Below are 22,376 nucleotides of genomic sequence, written 5' to 3' on the forward strand. Positions count from 1 at the left end.
GGCAAAAACCCCTCACCACAATTATAACACATTTCATGAGCACACCACCATGTGATACAAATGACGGAATTTGTTTTTGTTAGAATATTTCATGATATCATTCAAGAGCCACCTACATGAGTCAGCTCCAGCATGTTTGCCTCTCTGATACATTATTGTACATGAATACATGATACAGTAAAGCAAATATAATAATAACAAACTTCACATGTTCTCTTTCACACACACACACACACACACACACACACACACACACACACACACACACAAAACACTTGTCTTGGCGCTGGCTTCAAGCTCAGCTGTTGATGCTGTGTGTTACACCGCTCGTCTCAGCTGATTTACCAATCTTTCTCAGCGACATCACAAACCACAGGAAGATGAAGAAACCTGACAGGGACAGCAAAGTGTTAGAGAGTGAACACACAGGCGGACAGGGTCAGGCAGACCATGCAAATGCTTCTGATAAACTACATGACTGTGTCCTCACTGTTTATCAGTATACAAATAGTCAGGCCAATGTCCACTGCACACAGAAGTATGTATTTTGTTATGACACATCATTTATCACTGACAAAGGTCTCTTTGTCTTTAGTATTCTCTTCTCTAAACATCTGAGTGATTTTGTCAGTTTTGCAACGTGAATAAAAATCCTCGACCTGTCATAAGATCCAGAGACTTTGACCATTCACTGTGAAATATGATACAGCTATGCAAAGTAGTGTTTCCATTCCATATTCACAGTGGGAGAGTGCCAAGATGGTCTGTATGGTCTGGCGTGGAGAATGCACTACAGTTACTGTTCTTAAGTCTGAATGGGCAAAAACATGTAGAGAGTTGCGACATTAACCTTTCTGTATAAAAGTTACACACTGTTGTTTCCCATCCGACCCTGATAAACTTTACATTCATTACAACTCATTTAATATTTGACACATATTACCCTTCTCTGTCGTGCTTGAAATAATATCACCACGTGCAGGATAGAACTGAAAAACGTGGAGGGAGGCTGTGCAGACCTTGCAGTGAGTTCAGGATGCAGAAGGGATAGAGGCCCGCAGTGGTCAGGTAGCCGAAGGAGAAGAAGACAAGGCCCCACGGTATGCCAAGCAGTACAGTGATTCCTAGCAGGGTAAAGATCTCTCGCTTGGCTCTGTCGTGGTTCCTCTGTCCAAACTGCAAAGTATAGTGTAAATTGACGCTTGAGCACGTAATGTTTCAGACAATAACAAACCAGATCAAGAAAAGTCTCTAGTCCTGAAAACAGTGGAAGCACAGTTGTCTTCTTAATTAGTTTAAAATCAGGAGTCATACATCACCATTTTGAATGCCTTCTTTGAGAGACTGTAGTCCACCTTTGCAGGCTGTGTGCATATGTGAGGCAACTATGATTTTAGCGAGTACATATTTAGCAAATTTAAACAAAGTCCACTCCATTAAATGGAGCTCTATGGTACAGAGGAATCAACCGAGAGTACTTTTTAGAAGGATCAATTAATTGTAAGTTGTTTGGTTGTTTTACAAGGGCTGGACGACATATCAGACTCATCCTGTGGATCATCTGTAAAGACGAGAAGAGCCGGCCATGCAGAATGCAGGTTCACTCTCACCTCTTTGCTGTGGCGGAGGCTCAAAACTCGTTGGACCATCACCCCCAGCATGATCATGTTGAAGAGGAACACCAAGCTGAACACTCCCACGGTAGTCACGTTCTTCACCATGTCATTACGTATATAGCATCTATAAAGAGAGGGAGTATAGACGTTGCCTCACACTGCAAAATCAAACATGAATTCTGGATTAAAAAGGTCGGTGACATTTCATTTTACAGGTCGGCATATATCTTGGTGAGTGGGCAGTGATTGCCAAGTGACATATTAGAATTTGTTTTTAATTACCAGGTATACAAAACTCTCAGCTGTAGACAAAGACCAACTATGAAGACAGTCAAAGTATGGACTGAGGAAGGCACCTCAGCCCTGCAGGACTGCTTAGAGGACACAGACTGGGATGTCTTTGCTGACGGGACAGACCTGGAGGGACACACATCCGCTGTCCTTTCATACATTAACTTCTGTGCTGAAGGTGTTTCAGAGACAAAAACAGTAAAAGTGCTCCCCAACCAGAGACTGTGGTTCAGCAGCAAGGTGAAGACCCTGCTCAGAACACAGGATCTTGCTTTTAAGTCTGGGGACCTGCAGCACGTAGGCACGGCAAAGCCTGAGGAGAGGCATCAGTGAGGCCAAATGCAGGTAAGAGCAGCACATAGAGGATCACTTCAACAGCAACAACCCCAGAGGCATGTGGCAAGGGATAAAGACTCTGACCGGCTCCGAGAACAACAACACAGCAGCCGGTCCAGGCGAGGGGCCCTGGCAGGATTCTCAAGGCCTGCCCCCCATTACCGACAATTAAATGTGGAACATTATAAACTGAAGCTACTCATTGTGGCTATTGTCATCCGACTTGGCTCTCAGCCACCGGAGGGAAGAGGGAGGGGCGACCACAGCCAACCACAGGCAGTGTTCAGTTTACACACAAACCACACCTGCACACTGCAACCTCACACACACAAACTAGCTGAGGTAAGCTGCAGCAATGGCGAGTCTGGAGGGAAAGTTGACGTTTTCAAAGTGGAAGTCCAGACGCTACTTTAATCTCATTGAGGTAAAAGTCAAGAATGTACATGTGAAGTGTACATTATGTCCCAGAAATGTTTGTCCACATCCATTGTAAGCAGCTCTAATCTAATGAAGCATCTCTCAATGACACACTCCTCCACAAAACTGGTGGCCAAAAACACCATTGCTGACACTGTTGATGATGATAGCAGGCCGGGTGTGGCTAAAGTGAGCTCCGCTAACAAAGAACCTGGCGCACTCACATCTCTCATCAGGTGGGGAAGGCCCGGCAGAGACTTTACTTCCTCAGGAAGCTAAAGCACGCTCACCTCCCTCAACACCTGCCATCCAACTTCTATTGGTCAATGATAGACAGCCTCCTGATCTACTGCTGCATGGTGTGGTTCTCCAGCTGCACAGCACAGGACAGGAAGGACCTGCAGTGGGTGGTGAGGGCAGTGGAGGGGGTTGTTGGGATGACACTACTCCCTCCCAGAGACATTTACACTGGCCGACTCTAAAAGGAGGCCAGCTGTATTGTTAAGGACCCCAAACATTACCTGTTGCTCCCTTTGCCCTCTGGGAAGAGATATAGATCAATCAGATCAAGGACAAATAGACTGAAGAACAGTTTCTTCCCACAGGCACTGAAATGCCTCAAACAATGACATGATGGTTGATTATGATGATGGTTTATTATTTCAATTTTTTTTTTTTTATAAATTTCACTTTACACTTTATACTTTTTCACTTTTTTTTTAAATACCTGTTATTTATTAAATGCGTGTTCAAAATAGCATAATAATACTATTAAATAACATTGGTGTTATCTTCAAAACATTCTGAAGTAATTATTCTGGTTATTTTAAAGAAAATGTTTTAAAAAATGCTGTTTGGTAATTAACACCTATTTACCATGAAATTTTAAGACCTGTGAAATAAAGTGTTACCAAAACGTGGAAAGAAAAAAAAAAAATGTGAAAAAAGCTTCCGCTGTATGTAGTCAAAATATTCAAATTCCAAAACCCCCAATGCACACGAAAAACACTAATAAATACAAGTTAATTATTAGTCTGGATTCGACATGCTTGCAAATTTTGTTCCTGCTACTCCCGTACATCGCAGTGCTGTTCGAGTTAGATAAGTCCAGAGGCACGCGTCCATATGTGTCAGTGTCTATGATGGCCACCAGGGATACAATGACTGCAGGGACACCTGAAACAAATGGATTAAGAGAAGGATTCATCTTTAAACTTAAGGGTTCAGTCAGTCCAAAGTTTGTTGACTGCCTCCATCTCACAGGTCCCTGTGTTTTGCGGCTCTACTCACCCCATCCCACCAGGCTGATCTTGAGCAGGTATCGCCTGACGTAGATGTTAAAGACTCTGATTAACAGAAGATAGAGGTGGAACCCCTCAACAGCCATCCAGCTGAAAGTGGCCAGCAGGGAAAAATGGAGACTAAGGGCCACATACAGGCAGAGCCCTGGGGAGGACAGCTCTGCCACTGTGTGACTGGGGAGGAAGTGCACATTGAGGAGGATCAGGGCAATGGCTAAATTGATGTGGACCTTCATGGAGACGTCTGTCCTGATTGTTCTGTCAAACAGAGGAGAAATGATCTGTGGTAAGTGCTTGATAATATGCAGATTTCATTGTCATACCATGGTTTTAATACAATTGGGTCACATAAAGTGGAGGAAGAAAGGAAGGCTCGAAGAAAGGAAAAATAAGGAAGGAAGAGTGGACAAAATGTGATTGATAGAAAAGAAGGGAGAGCACACTGCATGCACAGGTTAAGGTAAGAGACAGAAAACAACTGGACAAAGTCATCAAGAACGCACAGCCAGAAGTCCAACAAAGGCGGAAGAAGAGAGCTGTACAAGTGATGTGAACAAGGAGAGAAGGGTGCTGCTGTGCCTGAAAATATGTCAGAGCAGAGGACAGATGAGGGACAATGAAAAATGAGAGTCGTGTGCCAGGGAAGAATGTATTACTTATTTGTGATGAAGAGCAGAACCGTGAGGACCAAGGCAAAAAGAGAAATAGAGCAGCCAGTCAGAGTGATGAATGTCAGAATCTGCTGGTCTTCAGGGCTGATATTAGCAGACACCTGTGGAGAAAGTACAGAGATACAGAAAATGTTGTCTTTATACTTTATATGTTTATATCTAAAACTTCAGATGCTGCGTTATTAATTAAACCACCAATGGATATAATGTAAATGAAATTAGCTCCACTTTCTCTAGCTTCAGTTTAGAGACCTTATGTTAATTAATCAGCATGTCAATGCATCAATAATAACAAATACTGATTTATGTGTACATTGTATGTGCAGTATTGCCAGCTTTGCTTAAAGTCACTAATAAGTAGAATTGAAATTGTTTTTTCTTTGTGACATTTAGTGGTTGCAACAAGAATGAAACTACAGTACTTAGTAATCCTTAATTCCATGAAGCAATACAGATTATCACATTTCATAACAATAACATTTCAGTGAAGCATACTTTTTAATGTAAGATAAGCAGAGTTGGCAATTTAAAAACAGTTTGATTCTTTTAAAATTCCCCTTCAATTGATTCACACATTTTACATAATAAAACCCTAATGCTATCCCAGCCAGCCTCCTCTATAAAACAGGATACCACAGGACAATTCATTGTAGAATGGCTACAGTATCTAGCTACACATTTTGCAGTAGCCTTATTTGCAGCAGCCAAAACTGCACAATGAGGATAACAGGTGGGGACATTAATAACTATTTTAGCAAGCAGCACTGTATGTAGGCCATGTACCATAAGAATCAGTAAAGAAGACATATTATAATTATATGTCTGCAAACCTGGGTTGTTCTAGAAAGCAGATAGACTATTCCAACTATAGTTACTAATCAGTCAGTCTGATGTATCACATTCTAATTTTAAAGTACATACTGATCACATCCAATAACAGTTCTCCTGTGCACAACTCTTAGACTCAGTGTGTACAGTACATGTTATGTCCTTGGCTAAAATGTTGTCACAAATTCGCACCAGAAGCATCAGCAGCCAAATTTAACACGGAGAGAAAAATGTTAGCTCTTATTTGTTAGTGAGCATTTATTGTTCCAAGTTAAATTTTTAAATTTCTAAAACTTCTTCTTCTTCTTCTTCTTCTTTTTTTTTTTTTTTAATTCTGCTTTAAAAAATGGTGTAGTCATGTCCTGAGTGTAAATGACACCTATCATACCTATACCTGCTTTCATCCTTAAATTCATCTGGTCACACTGGTAGTCTGCTGTTTATATTCCTTTAACAGGCTATTTTCACTGAGAGATTTCACCTTGTCACAGTAGACAGAACACAGGTGGAAATGATAAAAAAGAACAGTGGGTATATTTGATTAAGCTAAAGAGCACTGAGATGAAGAAGCGCTCACTTTGGGACGAGCCTGATCCCCTCAGCTATAACTGGCCTAAATTATAGGCCTCGCCGAACAGACCCAACCTGAACAGTATGGTTTTGTAGTTGCTGTTTGTTACTGTGTTTTTGTGTGTGTGTTACACAAGTGTTGTATGTACTATGAGCAGTTTCCTCTTAAGATAATAAAGTCAAGTCCAACTCCAGCTGCTCCAGTGTCAGGGTCCTGGTTGAGGATGCGGGTTAATTGTCACAATGTCAGGGACATTTGAATAGTCAGAATGTGAAGTCAGAATGTTTGCTATGAAAAATATATTTTTAGTAGAATATTTGTACTGTTTTTTTTTGATAACAATATCCAATTTTATTTTTCAGACATTTTAGAATGGAGTGCAGATTCTGTTTCATATTCACTTCTCCTGAAAAAGCAGTCTTGATGAACTGGTTGCTTTGTTGGTATTCTCTCTGTATAGTTCCTCTTTATGATGAAAAAGGCCAAGCCTACCATGAGCACACCAAAGTATGTGAGGTGGTCACAGGAGCAGGTGACGTGATCCTGACTGTTATCCCACAGGGTTTCACAACCATAGCTGCTATATTCTGGTAAGTCAAACAAACAGATCATTAAACAAGTGATTCTGTTACATTTGCACTACATCGTGTGGTTGATCGTGTGTGAAAGCGTGATGAATCTAATTAATCTTCTTCTTAACAAATGCATATTATTGTTATTGATTGTGACAGATGTGATACACTTACTCTGTGTTGAAAAATTAAAGAATGCGCACATGGGTCGTCTGGTCTCCTGTGATACAACAATATATCAAGTTTGCATTATAGTGTTTATATGTAAATATTGTATATATAGAGAGATATACAGAAGAAATGGGTGAATGAAAGTTGTTGTTACATTTTCTTTCAAAATGAGATTCATGGTGATGTTGACACGCTCCTGTAGTCCGGACACGTTCTTGCCTTGCACGCTCAGGCCGATCAGTCTGCTCTCATATATTTCACCTGGGGCTTCCCATATGGTCTACAGTACAACACACAACCAGTTAGCCGAACAAGTTATCCAAGACAATTACAAACCATGATCATTTACAGTCGTTTACATGTTCTAGAAATGTTGTAACCTTTATTGTGTACCCACTGCCATTCATTGGAACCTCTATCAACAAGAATGCAATTACATTTTGAATGTTACTGCAGCCACAATAGTGAAGATCAAAAGAGCAACTACCTCTTAGTTAACCTTCCTGTTTGTACAGGAAAAAACCTGTCTCACAGTATTTGAGGATATTGACATATTTAGTTGGAAATTGATATCACATCCTCTTTTGTGATAGATTTAATTTCATAGAACAGTTACTAACCTTGAGAGACCTTTAGAAAAAAAAAACACCTAGTTTATGTGTCATATTACTACAATATTTTTCCTATTACATTCATTAGCAGCTTTTGTGTTTAATAGTGCTGCTATCGTCTATTTATGTAGTTTATAACTATATTTTATCGTATTTATTTAATGAAATTCAACAATGCCGGTCATAGTATCAGCATTTTGAAACTGCCCAGTTGCCAGAATATGATGTTATTTTTACATGTCTGTGAACTAAAGATGTTGACATGTGGAGCAAATGTGGTATATCACATTTACAGCGTATGCTTACTGTTTTAGCTGACTTCAGGACATGGAGGGGAAGGTGGAGGTGTTATAACAGCCAACAGGGCTGTCAAATGTAGGGGTGGGAGAAATAATCGATTCTTAGATGCATCGTGACGCAGATGTGGAGGATTCTGAATCGATTCAAATAAAGTCAAGAATCGATTTTCTAAATGTTAATTGACAACGTAATGTAGACAGAACACACGAGGCTGAACTCATAATTGCGGAAGTGCAGCGCCCGGACAGTCGATGGTACGCACATAACGAAAAACCTGAGATGGCTGAGTGCAACATTCAACTGGACACCTCTGCTTTAACAGCAGGCATGTGGAAGCATGGTTGTAGTTGCATCCAGCGAGAGGACCATTGAGCAAGCGACATCAAATTTTCCACTCAACTCGGAAAGAGCAAAGCGAATTACAAACTGTACCACAACTTTGATTGCCAACTTTGATTGCCGAGTGTCCGTATTCAGTTGTGCGTTGTTGCACACCACTTGCATTTCAACACATGGTGCAAAAAGTTGTTGCACCATGTGTTGAAATGAAAGCACCATAAAGTAGCATAGCATTGGGATAGGCTGCCTATCACCCATAAAAGGAGGATTTTGTGATAGAAGTCTTATTCTTATCTTTGACTGAGAGCAGCTTTTTCTTTAATGACACATAGAGAAGAAAAATGTATCTGTTATTTTTTGTATTATCAATGACCAAATGTAGTCATGTTTTAGTATGAAAGCTGACACATACATCCATAATTTGTTGAAATGCACGCTGCATTGATTATTGCATTGAAAGCTTTTTTATTTTTATATAGGCACATATACAGTATACTGTTTTACTGTCAACGATATGCTCATTGCCTGTAACAAGAGGATTCTTTGTTCAAGTCAAATCTATTTGTGACAAAGAAAAGCCTTTTCTTTAATAAACTATTAAAATAATTAAATATTTATTAAATATTAAGTTAATTAGGGTATTATTATTATTATTGTTATTATTATTATTATTATCATTATTATTATTATTATTATTATTATTATTATTATTATTATTATTATTATTAACATGCATGGAAATGTACACAAAAAAACTGTTAAGCGATAATTGATAAGCGGTTTAGAATCGAATCGTTGACCTCTGAATCAGAATTGAATCGAATCGTGAGGTGCCAAGAGATTCCCACCCCTAGTCAAATAACTGACCTCAGTTTAAGATGCCAGCGTACATTTTCAAGAACACCTTGGGATATGTCCTTCCTTTTTCAAGTGAAGTCAAACCATCTCCATCCATGATCATGGCGACCAAAACAGGTATTTTAAGCCAAACTGTGATGTTTTCCTAATCCTGACCAAGTGGATTTTGTGCCTAACCTAAGCTGAGCATTGGCACAGTTTTGTGACAAGAGATAGAAATTTCACATTTATGTCCAGTTGGAGAAGAAACACTGTGTCATTCTAAGATCAATTAGAGCTGCAAACAGCGATGAATGAGCCCTCGCTCCGTGCGCATTGGGCTGCGGCGCAGCCGGAGGGCACTCTCAACTGTTACTTGCATGTTGTGTTAGTGTATGATGTGGAGAAAACAAGCAGTACATGTTGGCTGTGTCCCAATTCAGGGTCTGCACACTTCAAGGACCACCCTTTGCGGTCTCATCAAAGGAGAGTCCTTCCAAGAGCCCTGCAGGCCGAGTCAGCCGTTGTGAAATGGGACGGTCTAGCCTTTGGAGCATTTCCTGGTTGCTTCACCAGATGTTCCCACCCCTACCCGTATGTCACTATTTATGTAGCCCAAGTCCGCGAAAGTGACAAGAAGAGTAAAGTTTGACTGTCAGATATGTTTGAGCTACAGGAATTCCTGATTTCCTTTTTAATCCTCCTCCTTGTGGAGGAAGAGGAGAAGCGGCTAGTGTATCTTGAGTTGAGAGGACAGTGGAGAGATAAACCTGTTATTGAACCCACAGTAATGTCATCAATATTATCATTATTAGCTAGCTAACAGTTTGGGGTAATTAACATACTGATACATTACATTAATGCTGACATATAAACTACTGATCGCCACATATGGTTTTATTTTAATTTTAAAGGCATTATTCCTATGTAACGTGTTTGGTAGAGCAGTTTGTTTGTTGTAATAATCTATTATTATTATTATTATTATTATTATTATTATTATTATTATTATTATTATTATTATTATTAGATTATAAAATTATAATTCTTGTCTCTTTCTTAAAACATTCTTAGTGACATTGCAGCCATCGATCAAGTCAGAGCAAACCCAGCTGATGGACGATGTGGTGAACGGTGGAGACTGGACCCCCAGACACCCTGAGTACCGACCCAGATGATGTCCCGCTGACACCAGGGTCTTTATTGTGGCATCCCATCCAGCCCAGCAGCTCTGCCAGGGACTCCTGCTCAGCCTCTTACTGTACATCATTTGTAACTGTTTTAATATTGTTTTTAATAATTGTTTTTGTTAATAGCGAATGATAGGCTTGACATCCAAAGGCATCAAGCTGAGCATTACCAATGTATTTTAACAGAAATGTTGAGGTTTTAATGTCCCTCGAAGTTTAACATATCTGGTGTTGGGTGTTCAAATAAGTAAAAACCGAGTATAAACCCAATACTTACATTTAAATGTGAGATCTGCGCCACTTGAGGTTATTTCTTTCTTTCTGCTCTTTGGGCATGCAATGAATCTTGGCATATGTGAGGCCACGAAGGGTAGTAGTCAAAAAACAGGTAAAAGCAGGGCGCATTTGTGGGGTGCATTTGGAAGACTCTTTGAATTGGGGCACCCTTCGCGTGGCATGGTGATGTAATTGCACTTCAAATGCACTCTCCGAAGTGTGCAGACCCTGAATTGGGACACAGCCTTCATGTGAATTGGATGATGTTTGTATGACTTCCTGTGTCCAGTGGGTGGCACTATAGACATGACACAGTATTGATGCATAGACATATTCAGGGCAACACCCTCTACATGTTCGAGCAGTTTGGTGTTGATTGGAAATTGTATGTTGAAGTTATAAGCACTTCCACCTTCATGGCGAAACATCGAGATGGACTGCGCCATCATCCCCACCAGGCCCGACCAGGTATGACGTATTCAAAAGTTTTCGACATCTTTTCATCCTCAAAGTCTGAGGATGAAGCTGAAAGAATGTGAAGTCTGTGATGTTACATCTGAAGGAGGAGTTCATTAAAGTATGAGGCATGGAAATGGGTCAAAATTGTGGTGGAGGTGAGCCTTGGTTGAGGCGCGGTTGCAGGGAGAGGGAGAGGGGTCAGGAGAGCAGCGTCAGGTAAGTCATTGGCAGAGCTGGCACAAATCACTCTCTTCATTTATATGCAGTAGTGTGCTGGACCTCAGATGCAGGAAGCCTGGGAGATGCTCAGGAGAGAGGCCAGGATGCGAGACGCACAACGTACGGTATTCCAGTTAGGATTCAAGGGGGTGTACATCAGGCAATGGTGGATTCGGGCTGTATGCAGGCTATAATACACCTGAACATGGAACGACCTGGGGCTTTGGTGGAGGCATTTTCGGTGGAGATAAGGTGTGTGCATGGGAATATTCACAGCCATCCTGTGGTTTTTTCCATGGGGGAAAAACATAGTGTTAAGGCTGCGATCAGCTCCCGTCTGATGCACCCTCTAATTTTGGGCACGGTTTGGCCGGGGTTTTATAAGTTAGTGGGGCAGTGTGTGGCGGTGCATTCATGACCGGTAGGGACACAGGATATGTGTGCGGTGTTCAGTGGTGACGCGAGGTTGTCCGACTCCGCAGACGGGGAGGAGGAACCGGCAGGGCCTTCACAGGAGGCTCCGCAGGTTCCCTTGTTACACTCCATAGAAGATTTTCTACTTGAACAGTCTCGTGATGGTACTCTACACTTTGCCTTGGACCAAGTGATAAAAATCGATGGTCATTTGGTGCGCCCTGATGCCACACAGACATATCCACAGTTTACATTGATTATGGATTGATTGTATAGAGAGAGTTGTCACACTCAGATGGTAAAGGAATTACCCAGTTACTGGTACCAAAAAGCCACCGAGAAGCTGCTTTCCAGGTGGCTTATTATAACCCAATGGCTGGGTGCATGGGGGGTGACAAAACACTAGACGGGAAAACGGCCCAATGCTATTGGCCTGGCATTCGGGGAGAAGTACACCACTGGTGTGCATCTTACTCGTACTTGAGGACATGGGAATGAAACTCATCAATCAACTTTCTTTCACCACAGTTGCCCTCCCTACCTTTGATCATTGCACTTAATGCTAAATTTACAAGGAGGCATGATTAATTTCAAATTTGCCACAGTTGTTAAGCAACATTTTTTAAGTTTCTCCTAACCTGGTTAGATTGCACTTCAGTGAACCACATGACAGAATCAGATAGTTAGTTATCCATTATGCCTCTGTTGTGACTTCTTCTTTTTGTTTTGCCGAGGATGTCATTTAAGTTTGTGATCCATCAATGTGGCCATGGCCACACGTCTGTACACAATGCTAAAAGAATGGGCTCACATGCATTTCAGACCACCTCCAAATTTGGTCTTAGTGATCAGATCTAAAATGTGTCTTGGTTGCATTCAAATCTGTACTGACATTTGTAAACTTGTGATCAGATAACTCAAGATAGATTTGCAACATTTCACAGTGTTCCTCTTTTTAATTACCAAGCCCCATTGGAACTTCAGCTGTTTGGTTCATTTCCAAATGAATATGATATGTAATATCAGTGTAAATACAAAGTTAACCAGGCCCAAGTAAGTTTCGGCACCTACATCCTGTGACATATAACACACATTTGTTTTTCACACTCTGATTTAAATTTCCTGTATCTGGGTGGGAGGCATATTTATAACACTCTGAATGGGAGGCTTGTTTGCAGTACAAGGTCAGAACATCAATTTTTGTATCTTTGTAAACAAGCCAATGAATAAAAATGTTTAGTATCATAGTCAAGGTCATTCAGAAATTTAAAGCAGTTAACTCCTGCATGTTATAGTTGTTTTTTTTAAATTTACTTTCAATACTTCTATTAAACATTTTTTTATTCAGTAGCTTATTTACAAAGAAAAAAAAAAAATATCGTCTGACCTTGTACTGCAAACAAGCCTCCCATTCAAAATGTTGTAGATATGTTGTAGATCCGACTAGGATTTAATAGAATAGTATAAGGTTTATAATGTATGTAAAATTGATATATACTTATTTGAACTATAGCTTTAGATTATTGTCTTTAAAAACAACATAAGAAATGTAGTCTCTGACCCCATTTGTTTCAGGCCAGGTGAGCATACAGAACACAATCGTGTTGTCTGATCCGACACCCAACTCTCTCGGCAGTTGAATTCTCACTTTGCTGTTGTTGACAGCCATGGCTGACATTGCCTACATCAAAGGCACAAAGCAAAAACAGGAAGAGGATTAAAAAACATGCAAAAAATGCCACTCCTACAGCTACATGAGTGTCAATGCACACTGCATAATACATTCATGATGCATGCTCAGTCTTGTCAGTTGCATCACACCCTGATTTTTACACAAACGCATCATGTGGAGTGGATTTCAAATAGGCAGTGTGTTATCGTTTTGGAACTAACACAAAGCACAGCTGAGGCTGATGTGAATCTGTAAAGCAGGCATTTTAGGGACAATCTTATTTCTTTTCTCCTGATGGTGCTGCTAGAGGCAATGTTAGGAGATCAGCAAAGTCATTTGATTGCACCCTTTGGGAAGCATGAATGACTGTAGCAAAATTCAGTTACTGAGTTAAGTGACATATGCCGCTGACAGAGGATCACCAAAGTCATGAGGATGCATGGTCTGCTCACCATGACTGTCTGTACAAAAGTTGATGTATTCATGCCAACCCATCCAGAAATAATCAATAAATGCGCAGTTTGGACCAATGTGCAAAGCATGCATTGCAGACAATACCATAGCTTAAGTTATTCTGCTAACACGGCAATAAAAAAGAAGGAGAAATAAAGGCTACCAGGAAGTGAAAAATATCATTCTGTTTTTTTAATTTTAATATATTCTTACCTTTGTCTCATTTGCATTAATTTCAAGGCCTCTGAAAGGGCCATTGGGTCTATGCAGGATGGCCACTAAGCGTTTGATGGATATGGGTGTAGTCCCATTCACCTCTGTGTCCTCTAGCATTCGTTCTAGATTCCTCATGGCGCTTGTGAAAAACAACAAGAACATTATGAGCAACAAGCCATTATAAATCCTAAACACTGGGCCTTTAAATCTGATTTTCTTTTTGGATTACTCATAAACATACACACATAAAACAGATCTTTACATGACAATATGATCTTAAAATTTGTCAAATTGGTCACAGAATCAAAATACGTACTCAATAGTATTGCGTCCAGTTCCCTTTTCCAAAATGCTGTTTATTTCTTCCATACAACATCTGGTATCTAAAATCGCTGTAGAGTAAAATAATGATTTACTCATATTCACGATATACATTAAATGTTTATTTCCAAATAAAGTCCTAATAATGAAAAAAGAAAAGAAAAAACAATTAAAGTGTATGACCTGCTTTTCTTCCACTGGAGGGCTTACAGCGACCTGAGCCTTGACGTTTATCTGAAACTGAATTTTGATCATTACGTGAAGGATGACTATTTTTACGATCCCTGTTGCAACTTGTATTACCCATACAGGTGATGTTATGAAACACCAAATACAGCACCAGCCAACAGAGGAGCCTCCACTTCATCCTGTTAAGTGAAGAGCATTGATTCAGGCTAAAAACCTTTACTTACAGACACACGTCATTAAAAATGTATGGCAGAGAAATAGAAATAAACTTTGACTCTGACATTGAAATAAAAGAAGGTATTTGTGCCCTTTATTCTCAAAGGGAAGTACAAACAGAAACACTCAGACAAATGTATCGGTGCAATCAACAATTGCAGCAACAAGTCATATCCATAGTCTTAGTTAAAAACAAACAAACAAAAAGCATCAGCATCAGTATAAAAAGGTAACTTCAATGACTCTGAGAGGATCAAAACATGGCCTACCTTTTCATGTTGCTGAGTAAATGTCAAAATGATGTCGTCTGACAAGTGTACACTGCAGTGCAGCTGATATGATGGTGAAGCAAACGCAACTGAGGAAACTGCTGGACTCAGACGGGTTCACAGGAAGTTAAACAAAAAAAAAAAAAAAAAACAAAAGAAAAAAACATGTAAATGACATGCTGAGAAAAGAGGAAGAAGCAACAGACTGAACTCCTGCCTTCATTGTCTCTTGCATCTGTATCCACTGCATTTATACTGAATACGGGATCACATTAACATTATATTAAAAAAAACTGGACACTACAGATATGTTCCATTTAGAAGCTAGTTTATCCTAAACTTCATAGCAGTTGAATATTGGTTAAAGGGTAATGCCACCAACACGATGCAACTTTTCAAATGAGCCCTTCCCAATTATTTCACTGTGGATTTACTGTAGGGTTCACTGTGACAAATAACATTAAAAAAATAATAATAAAAAAATAATTGCACTGCAGGTAATAGGCACACTACAGTAGTGCAAATCTAGACTAGTGGACGGCCGGAAACCTAGTGAAAACATGACCCCCAACAGTGCAATTTAACCACTGACTGACTTCACTGGAGGCAGTTTATCAGATAACATGCAGCTTCCTCTGAGCCACAGAGCTATTTATACTATTTTTCTCACATATGCAGTAGTACGACCCAAGACCTGTAAACACATTTTAAAGCATCATTCCCAAGCCATCAGATACTAATGCTTTGGGATGGTGGCCGACCCAGGCTGCAGTATTTGCAAGTTAGGAATGCACCTCATAAATCTACTGTCAGATTGGTGGAGTTACCCTATACTGCACAATGCTTGGCTTATGGCTGCATGTCACAATTGCAACCAGCAGAGGGGAGTAGCACATCAAAGAATCATGTTGAGAATTAAACCATGCCATTTAATCCTCCTGTTTGTATATGTTGTGATTTGTTTTCCCGTTGTAACAAGAAGTCAAGTTGAAAACAAAGCCCGGAGAATCAGTAATTGTACAAATGTATTGCTGCAACTGGGAAGACAATGTGAATTGCTTGTCCCCTGATAATTTGATCAACAATATTTCTATTATGACATTCAATGGAGAAAATAAAATAACCCTCTTCATAAAACTCACAATCATTATCATAATCATTATTTTTTCACACTTAAGATTAAAATATCTGTAGTCCACCGACTACAGATGGATCCCCAATTTGTTCAAAATTAAAATAACTAAAAATAATCAATAAATAAACAGGACAATATATGATTAAAAGTGACATGAAATACAGGTGTTGGGACAATCACATTCAGGAAATTTAAGCAGACTTTTGAAAAAGGCAATTCTGGAATGACAAATATGAAATTAAAAGTTAGTGCTATAAAGGCCTTTAACGAAAATAGGAAGTTTGGGGACATATAACATTTGAACTAATGATAACATTATGATTCAACATAATGTATTAATTTAACCATTCATTTAACTTTCATGAAACTTAATCAATATTGAACACTTTGGATGTCCATGGCCAACTGACTTGAAGAAAAAGTGATTGTGTTTGGAGCTGTTTTTGTCATCATAAGGGCCTGAATTCAAGCCACCTGTTTAATGCTAATACAGACCCATGTGTTTATGGACCCACCTGTAGCTTCTGACACTGTGCATGCGTTCCATGGCTGTGTGTGTGTGTGCGTGTGTGTGTGTGTGTGTGTGTGTGTGTGTGTGTGTATGCTTTTCCCATCAGCAAGTTTAGTGGCCGTGCAGGTGGCCTGTCTGCCAGGTGGCCAGCACAGCTGCATAGTGTAAACTAAACAGACAATAGTAGAACAAATTAGAATATGGGAGAATTTACAGAACATAAAGAAGGGCGTCTGAGATCAGATCAGATATGACATTTAACCAAGTAAGTAAACAAGAAAGACTGCTGGCTGGTTGAATAGATGTGTTGTGACTGCATTTCAAATGTTTTTTTTTTTTCAATAAGTTACATGCATTTCTCAAAATAGTTCACTTTTTCAAAACTTCCTACATTATAATTAACTTTTCATTGCTTTGAAAAAAATCATAATTGTAGATTCAACTCCTCACTACATTCTGCTATAGCTACATTTTAAAAATACATAGATTGCAAAAAGGACCAAACAACAGTGAGCACTTCATTTCATTCCTGCATGAGAGAGGACAATGATGAGGACAGAAGTTGATGTAGATAAAACCATGGCCAAATGTAGAACACAGGGTCAACGATCACTGATCTGTATGTCTTTACTTATAGATATCCTTCCAATATATGTATAAAAACACCAATCAGCCATCAAAACCACTGACAGGTGATGTGAGTAACACCGATCATCTCATTACGGTGCAATATTATCCTGGGGTCCTAGCATTTATGTGGATGCCACTTGACATGTAACACCCATCCAAACCAAGACCAAACACACCCCCTCATGGCAACGGCACTCCCAAATGCACCCTGACACCCCACAAACACTGCTCAGGAACATGACAAAGGGATCATAACAACGAGCCCTAGGTGTGGACCTGGCCTCCAAATTCCCCAGATCCCCCCAGTAGAGTGCATGCCTCTGTCAGGGCCCAACAGTCCAACAGTTAACAGTCATTAACTCGAATCCAGTTTCAAACTTCATAGCTCCGTATTACTCAAAATTTTAAATCACTCATAGCTGCTTCAAAATATTTATGGATCTGTCACTTTATTCTGATTCACACCAAAAGTCGAAAGGGTCTATTCTGGGCTGAGATTCATCCTCTGTCTAAGTTTCATGCAAATCAGTTCTGTAGTTTATGTGCATTCCAGCTGACAAACCAACCAACAAACTAACATGCCAAAGACAATAATACATACAGCATTACTATTCTAAATCCTCCACACCTAGGTCATTGTCTTATGAGTGAAAGTTTTCTTGTTGGGAAAACAAATTACAGTTTTAAAAACTCAATCAAGATGGGGTCTGTGAGTGGGGGATTTCCTTGTGCTGTGCATGCTGATGCCGAGACAGGTGAGATCAGGCGTTGATTGATGTTAGCCTCTGGGGTTTGATTGTACCTGTGACAAACTGCTCACCTGGAGAAAAAGCAACCAGCAAAGCAGAATGACTCACACGCAGCAGCTGATGATGCTCATTATGACTAGTGGGAAAAACCTGGGTGATAAAACACTGTCTCTATTTGTTCACAGTGTTTTTAATTGTCAGCAAAAGTGGCCACATTTCATAAGCCAGGGTCTGGGATTTCCAAGGTGCTAACACTGCTGCTTTTTACCTCCATCCCAAGTCGTATTGCGTGAACATTTGAGGTTTTGTATTGTTTCACTTTGTAGAAACCTGCATCATACTACATTTAGAACTCTAGCTGAGACACATACAAATTCATGACAGGCTGAGGCTCAAATACTGAGGAAAAGTATTTTAAGTAGGCTTTACCTGCCACCATTGTGTGTGTTCAGCTGACTATGGCGCCTCTTTCCCTGTAATGACCTCAGGTCACAAAGATCAGTGAGTGGTTTGGGCATACCTACCTCCAATACCAAGCAACAGAAAGTGCATAACTGGTGACTGCCAAAATATCTCTTCAGAATGTATCTCCTGGTCCTAATGGCTTCACATTGTCCAATCATGTTTTAGATTTGAGACCTTTATCATAGACTCCTCAATGCATGAGAGTATGACTCTCATACAACGTCACAATTAATAGCCTTTAAACCATAAGAATAATCTGAATCTGAATCAAATAAATGTAGTGATGGGTACTATAAAGTATAAAGTATCAGAAAAAAGGAAATACTCAAATGAAGTACCTGAAAATTGTACTTAAGAACAGTACTTTGCTTGAGTTTATTTCATCACTGGTTGCTTGAAATTTTGAAACAAAGAATATAATTCTTTCTGCAAATGAGTGTCTCCTTAGTTTCAGATAATCAGTATGAGTATCGACGAAGAAAAAGACGAAATCGTTTGACCCCGATAAACCAGTAACCGTTGCATATCCACTCTGGAAGTAGCTACTTCCTTTTGCCTTAGATCGGATCCATTGATAGGGATTTATTTAGACCACAGACACTATCACATTGAGGAAGCTAATGACAGTGACTGCCTGAGGGACAAGGACCATTCTCTGCTATCCTTTTAACCGATCTGCTGTGATGACAGGTGTTTCCTGCTCACCTGTGCACATGCTCACTACCACTATTAAGTACATAACGCCAAGAGGGTTATGCTTTCACCTATGTCTATCTGTTGGTTTGTCAGATGGACTAAACAAAAATTTGTGTACAAATTTCCACGAAACTTGGATGGGTCTGGGCCCAGAATAGACTCTATTAATTTCTAGTGCGGATTGAGATAGAAAAAAATCTAGGAATTTTTTTGCCACTTTCTTTAACAATGTAAGATAAGGCTTTTTATCAATGCGCCGGTATCTATGAGTGAGTACAATTTGAGGTGGATTCTAGACCTGGTGAGTGAAGTTTATGGTTAAGCAGTTATGGGTGGTTTAACATTTAGAGATATACATGTCCATCAAGCTTGAGATAGGATTAGGACTGATTGAATTGGGCCTTGGCAGAGCGCACTGCTGAGTGCTAGTCTGTTTTTATCTTTGTTTTTTTTATTTCAAAGTGACAGATTTATAAATGAACACGTAGTTACTGGAGAAATTACTCATTATTACAAACATGGCAATTCATGGAACAGACATAGAATATATGCCATTGCAAACATTAAGTGTAACCGTTGTGCACATGTGCATCTGTGTTTGCTTGAAGGAAGCATACAACATTGCTATATTAGTTAATGAATTGTGAGTTTATAGTCAGTTCATCACATATTATTTCGGTTTTAAATCTCCTATCTTATCGGTACTTTCCAGTTAGATTCAGATAATGAGTGTGTGTGTGTGTGTGTCTGTGCTCTCTACCTTACAATAGTGGAGCTACAAAGCGGGGGGAGGGTCACTTTTGCTGGCGTCCGCCTCGGGATTTGCTCCCTCCCCACTTCCACCCCCATCCGTCCGGCCGTTAAGAGCCTTGTATTGGTCCATCTATCAAGTGAGCAACAGACAGACAGGACAAATCCGGAAATAATTTGCCTTCAAAATACAATAGAAATCGTATTAATACCTGGGGGAAACAGCTTTCATGAGCAAGTTAGTCTATTCTTATTATCTAAGACATGGGGTTTTCAGTCACTACATCATCGAGTGCAGTCTTTGTCACATGTTGGCACATTTATCAAAGAAGCTAGAGTTGTTCCATGACTTCCTGAGAACAATTTTAAAGTTTCAAACGTTAACATTCGCTGTTATTTTGGACAAGCAGTGGGCAGGAATCACTCAGTATTGTAGCGATGAATCTCTTTTCAGGTTATGTCTTGTCATGATTGTCCCAACGAGCAGAGTAACCTTTTACTTTGAAAGTCACAGCAGCTCGTTCCCGTTCTCTCTAGCTTGACGCTGATATCCTCCACGCTTGGTGCCGAAACACTGCGAACACAGGACCACTTCACCGTCCTGCTCCGGTAGGAAGACCATACAGAGACACTGGCTCGGGACGTGACTGATAGCAACTAGCTAAGTACTGGAGTCTGACAACATTTCCTATTGGAGAGGGGAAAAAACGGACACAGGCGGAAAGGAACCCGTGAAATAAGTATATTTTACTCGAAAGGTCGTGATCTAACACAGCGGAGTTCGCTTACAGCCACGACACCAACGTCACTTGATGCTGCTGCTGAAGGAGTCAAGTGCGGTGAACTTTGGTCTTATAATATTTGGGTTGTTGTTTTATAGTTTCTAACGTTCTCAGGGTGAAATTAACCGCACTCCATCGGGCATCACGAGGGGATGTTGCTAACCTAGTGAAGTTGAACATGTTAGCTGTGAATGATTTACTGAGGCATTTCTCTCCGATATCTCTCTCCACCCTGCTGCTTAAAAGGCACTGCTGGTGCCTTTGAGGCTCTGATTTAAAGTGCACTTTCAAGGTCACTAATTAGGCAGCGACTTTGGCGCGAAGTGAATAAAACTGAATGAGGTGCGTTCAGAAAGGTGAGGCGCGTCTGTCAACGGTGCAAAACAAATGATATAAGAAAGCTGTATGGACTCAGGCTCACAGATGAGTGGAGAATATTCACCGACATTTATGGAGAGTCGGTGTATCATGCGGCTCTGACTGTAAATCTGGAAGGGAGCTCTTTTCCAGGATGCAAGTGCACTGTTGAAAACTGTTGTAGCCTTCCTGCACGGGAATAGTTCACTACGGTTTTTTTTTTCTTATATCGGGGCTTTTTCCGGAGCAAGATAGGAAAAGAGCGTCTAAAAACTCAGTGACATCTTATCGCACTGTCGAGATTGAACCGCATCGGACGTTGTCTGACTCCCCTCGCGCCCAGACCATGGCCTCCATCTCGCGGAACAGCTGCCTCTGGTTGCTCTGGAGACGGACCTTCCTCGCGCTGTCCATGTGTGCGCTTGGGGCGCGTGGAGCGGAGGATGAGAGCGCCTTCAACGCAGAGGTAAGAACACAAAAGCGTTATTAATGACAGGACTGAGCGATTACTCATTAGTCATTACATTACGAAGAGATGGAAATTCACTATTCCATCCGAAAGACAACAATTTGACATGTTTATTGATCTAGTCACATACATTTTAAGAAACATGAAGAAATGTTATTCCTTTGGTAAGCAATATAAGGTATGAATTCTTTATAAACATGAACCAAAAAAAAAAAAAAAAAAAAAAAATATGAATTGATGCAGGATTACCCAGTACACAACATCTGGTTCATGTCACTGATATTAATTGCTATCATATCTAATCCTCAGCAATGACATTGTAGCAGAATACAGATTTTGTGTGACATAAACATGTATAAATTATAAGTTGTTGACCTCACAAGGGTTTCAGAAAACTTCCGGTCAGGACCCACACTTTAGACCTTTCGCACATTTAATGTATTTTCCCTCTACGGGGGTCCTCTCTTGTCAGTAATTGGATATGTTTCATTTAAAGCATTCAGTTCTTCTGGGTACACCTATCACACCTTTCTCAAAAACACCCTCCACTGTTAATAACTGTACAAGTTAATTTAAGAATCATGTCTGTAAAGTATAGGTGAATGGGCAAACATACACAAAAATAAAGCATTATACTCTGTACCTATGAGAGGGGGCTTAGTAGTGGAATGTGTGTTGGTTGACACAGACAGACGGACAGACCGACTGCCAGGTCATTAGAGGTGAGCTTGCATTACCAAACTCAGTGACCAGGGGGTCTAGTTGTTAGTCAGGTTGTTACATGTTCTGATGGGGTATTTACATAGCTGTGGTGTGTGTGTGTGCGCGCGCGCATGCAGGTGTGTATTAATGTTTCCTACTGGGACAAGAGACAGACAATGTGTGGACTGATGAGAAATTCCTAAGCACTTGTTGCTTAATCTGCACTTGTGTGTCAGCTGAAATTTGAAGAAGTCTATTTGTTAAATTTAGGTAAGACCTACCATAATCTTTATGGCCAGACAGTCCCTGTTTTTATGAAGTCACTGATGGCCGTGCAGTGTCTTTGTGGCTGATGAATGCTTCTCTGGTATATGA

At 40.2% G+C, this 22,376-nt stretch overlaps 2 protein-coding genes and 1 long non-coding RNA gene across 5 annotated transcripts in view; 2 read left to right on the forward strand and 1 right to left on the reverse strand.

Moving 5' to 3' along the window:
* Positions 1-255: 255 nt before the first annotated feature.
* LOC119018198 (adhesion G-protein coupled receptor G1-like) lies at positions 256-19,793 on the reverse strand. 3 transcript variants are annotated; one of them, XM_037095687.1, is made up of 15 exons: positions 19,702-19,793; positions 14,756-14,856; positions 14,265-14,449; positions 14,077-14,152; positions 13,758-13,899; positions 12,981-13,100; positions 6,929-7,054; positions 6,778-6,823; positions 6,524-6,618; positions 4,618-4,733; positions 3,951-4,219; positions 3,740-3,836; positions 1,611-1,740; positions 1,020-1,176; positions 256-390 (listed from the first exon to the last, which is right to left on the reverse strand). In XM_037095687.1, exons 2-15 carry the CDS (start codon positions 14,761-14,763, stop codon positions 299-301), a joined length of 1,659 nt encoding a protein of 552 aa, XP_036951582.1. In that variant the 5' UTR covers positions 14,764-14,856; positions 19,702-19,793; the 3' UTR covers positions 256-298. The 3 variants fall into 3 exon arrangements, with proteins under 3 accessions (XP_036951582.1, XP_036951583.1, XP_036951584.1); XM_037095688.1 differs by lacking the exon at positions 19,702-19,793 and having other exon boundaries at positions 14,756-15,103; XM_037095689.1 differs by lacking the exons at positions 6,524-6,618; positions 6,778-6,823; positions 6,929-7,054.
* On the forward strand, positions 4,117-13,715 carry LOC119018200. Its single transcript, XR_005074670.1, has 5 exons — positions 4,117-4,247; positions 6,492-6,621; positions 9,305-9,455; positions 9,936-10,515; positions 10,546-13,715. It is a non-coding gene; the product is annotated as an uncharacterized LOC119018200 (long non-coding RNA).
* A 1,383-nt stretch (positions 19,794-21,176) lies between the features above and the next one.
* Positions 21,177-22,376, forward strand: part of mmp15b (matrix metallopeptidase 15b) — a 30,598-nt gene continuing 29,398 nt past the window's right edge. Inside the window, exon 1 of the mRNA XM_037096065.1 lies at positions 21,177-21,296. Within this exon, the coding sequence (XP_036951960.1) occupies positions 21,177-21,296 (120 nt within the window). The remainder of the gene's footprint in view (positions 21,297-22,376) is intronic.

This window comes from Acanthopagrus latus, chromosome 4, assembly GCF_904848185.1.
Source record: "Acanthopagrus latus isolate v.2019 chromosome 4, fAcaLat1.1, whole genome shotgun sequence".
NCBI classification, from domain to species: domain Eukaryota; kingdom Metazoa; phylum Chordata; class Actinopteri; order Spariformes; family Sparidae; genus Acanthopagrus; species Acanthopagrus latus.

Bases quoted from the DNA above. Each gene is read 5' to 3' on its own strand.
- LOC119018198 (XM_037095687.1), bottom strand. The intron at 6,619-6,777 runs GTAAGTGTATCA...TTGACTTACCAG, and splicing joins CTTTAATTTTTCAACACAGA to AATATAGCAGCTATGGTTGT. The intron at 1,177-1,610 runs GTGAGAGTGAAC...TATACTTTGCAG, and splicing joins GCCTCCGCCACAGCAAAGAG to TTTGGACAGAGGAACCACGA.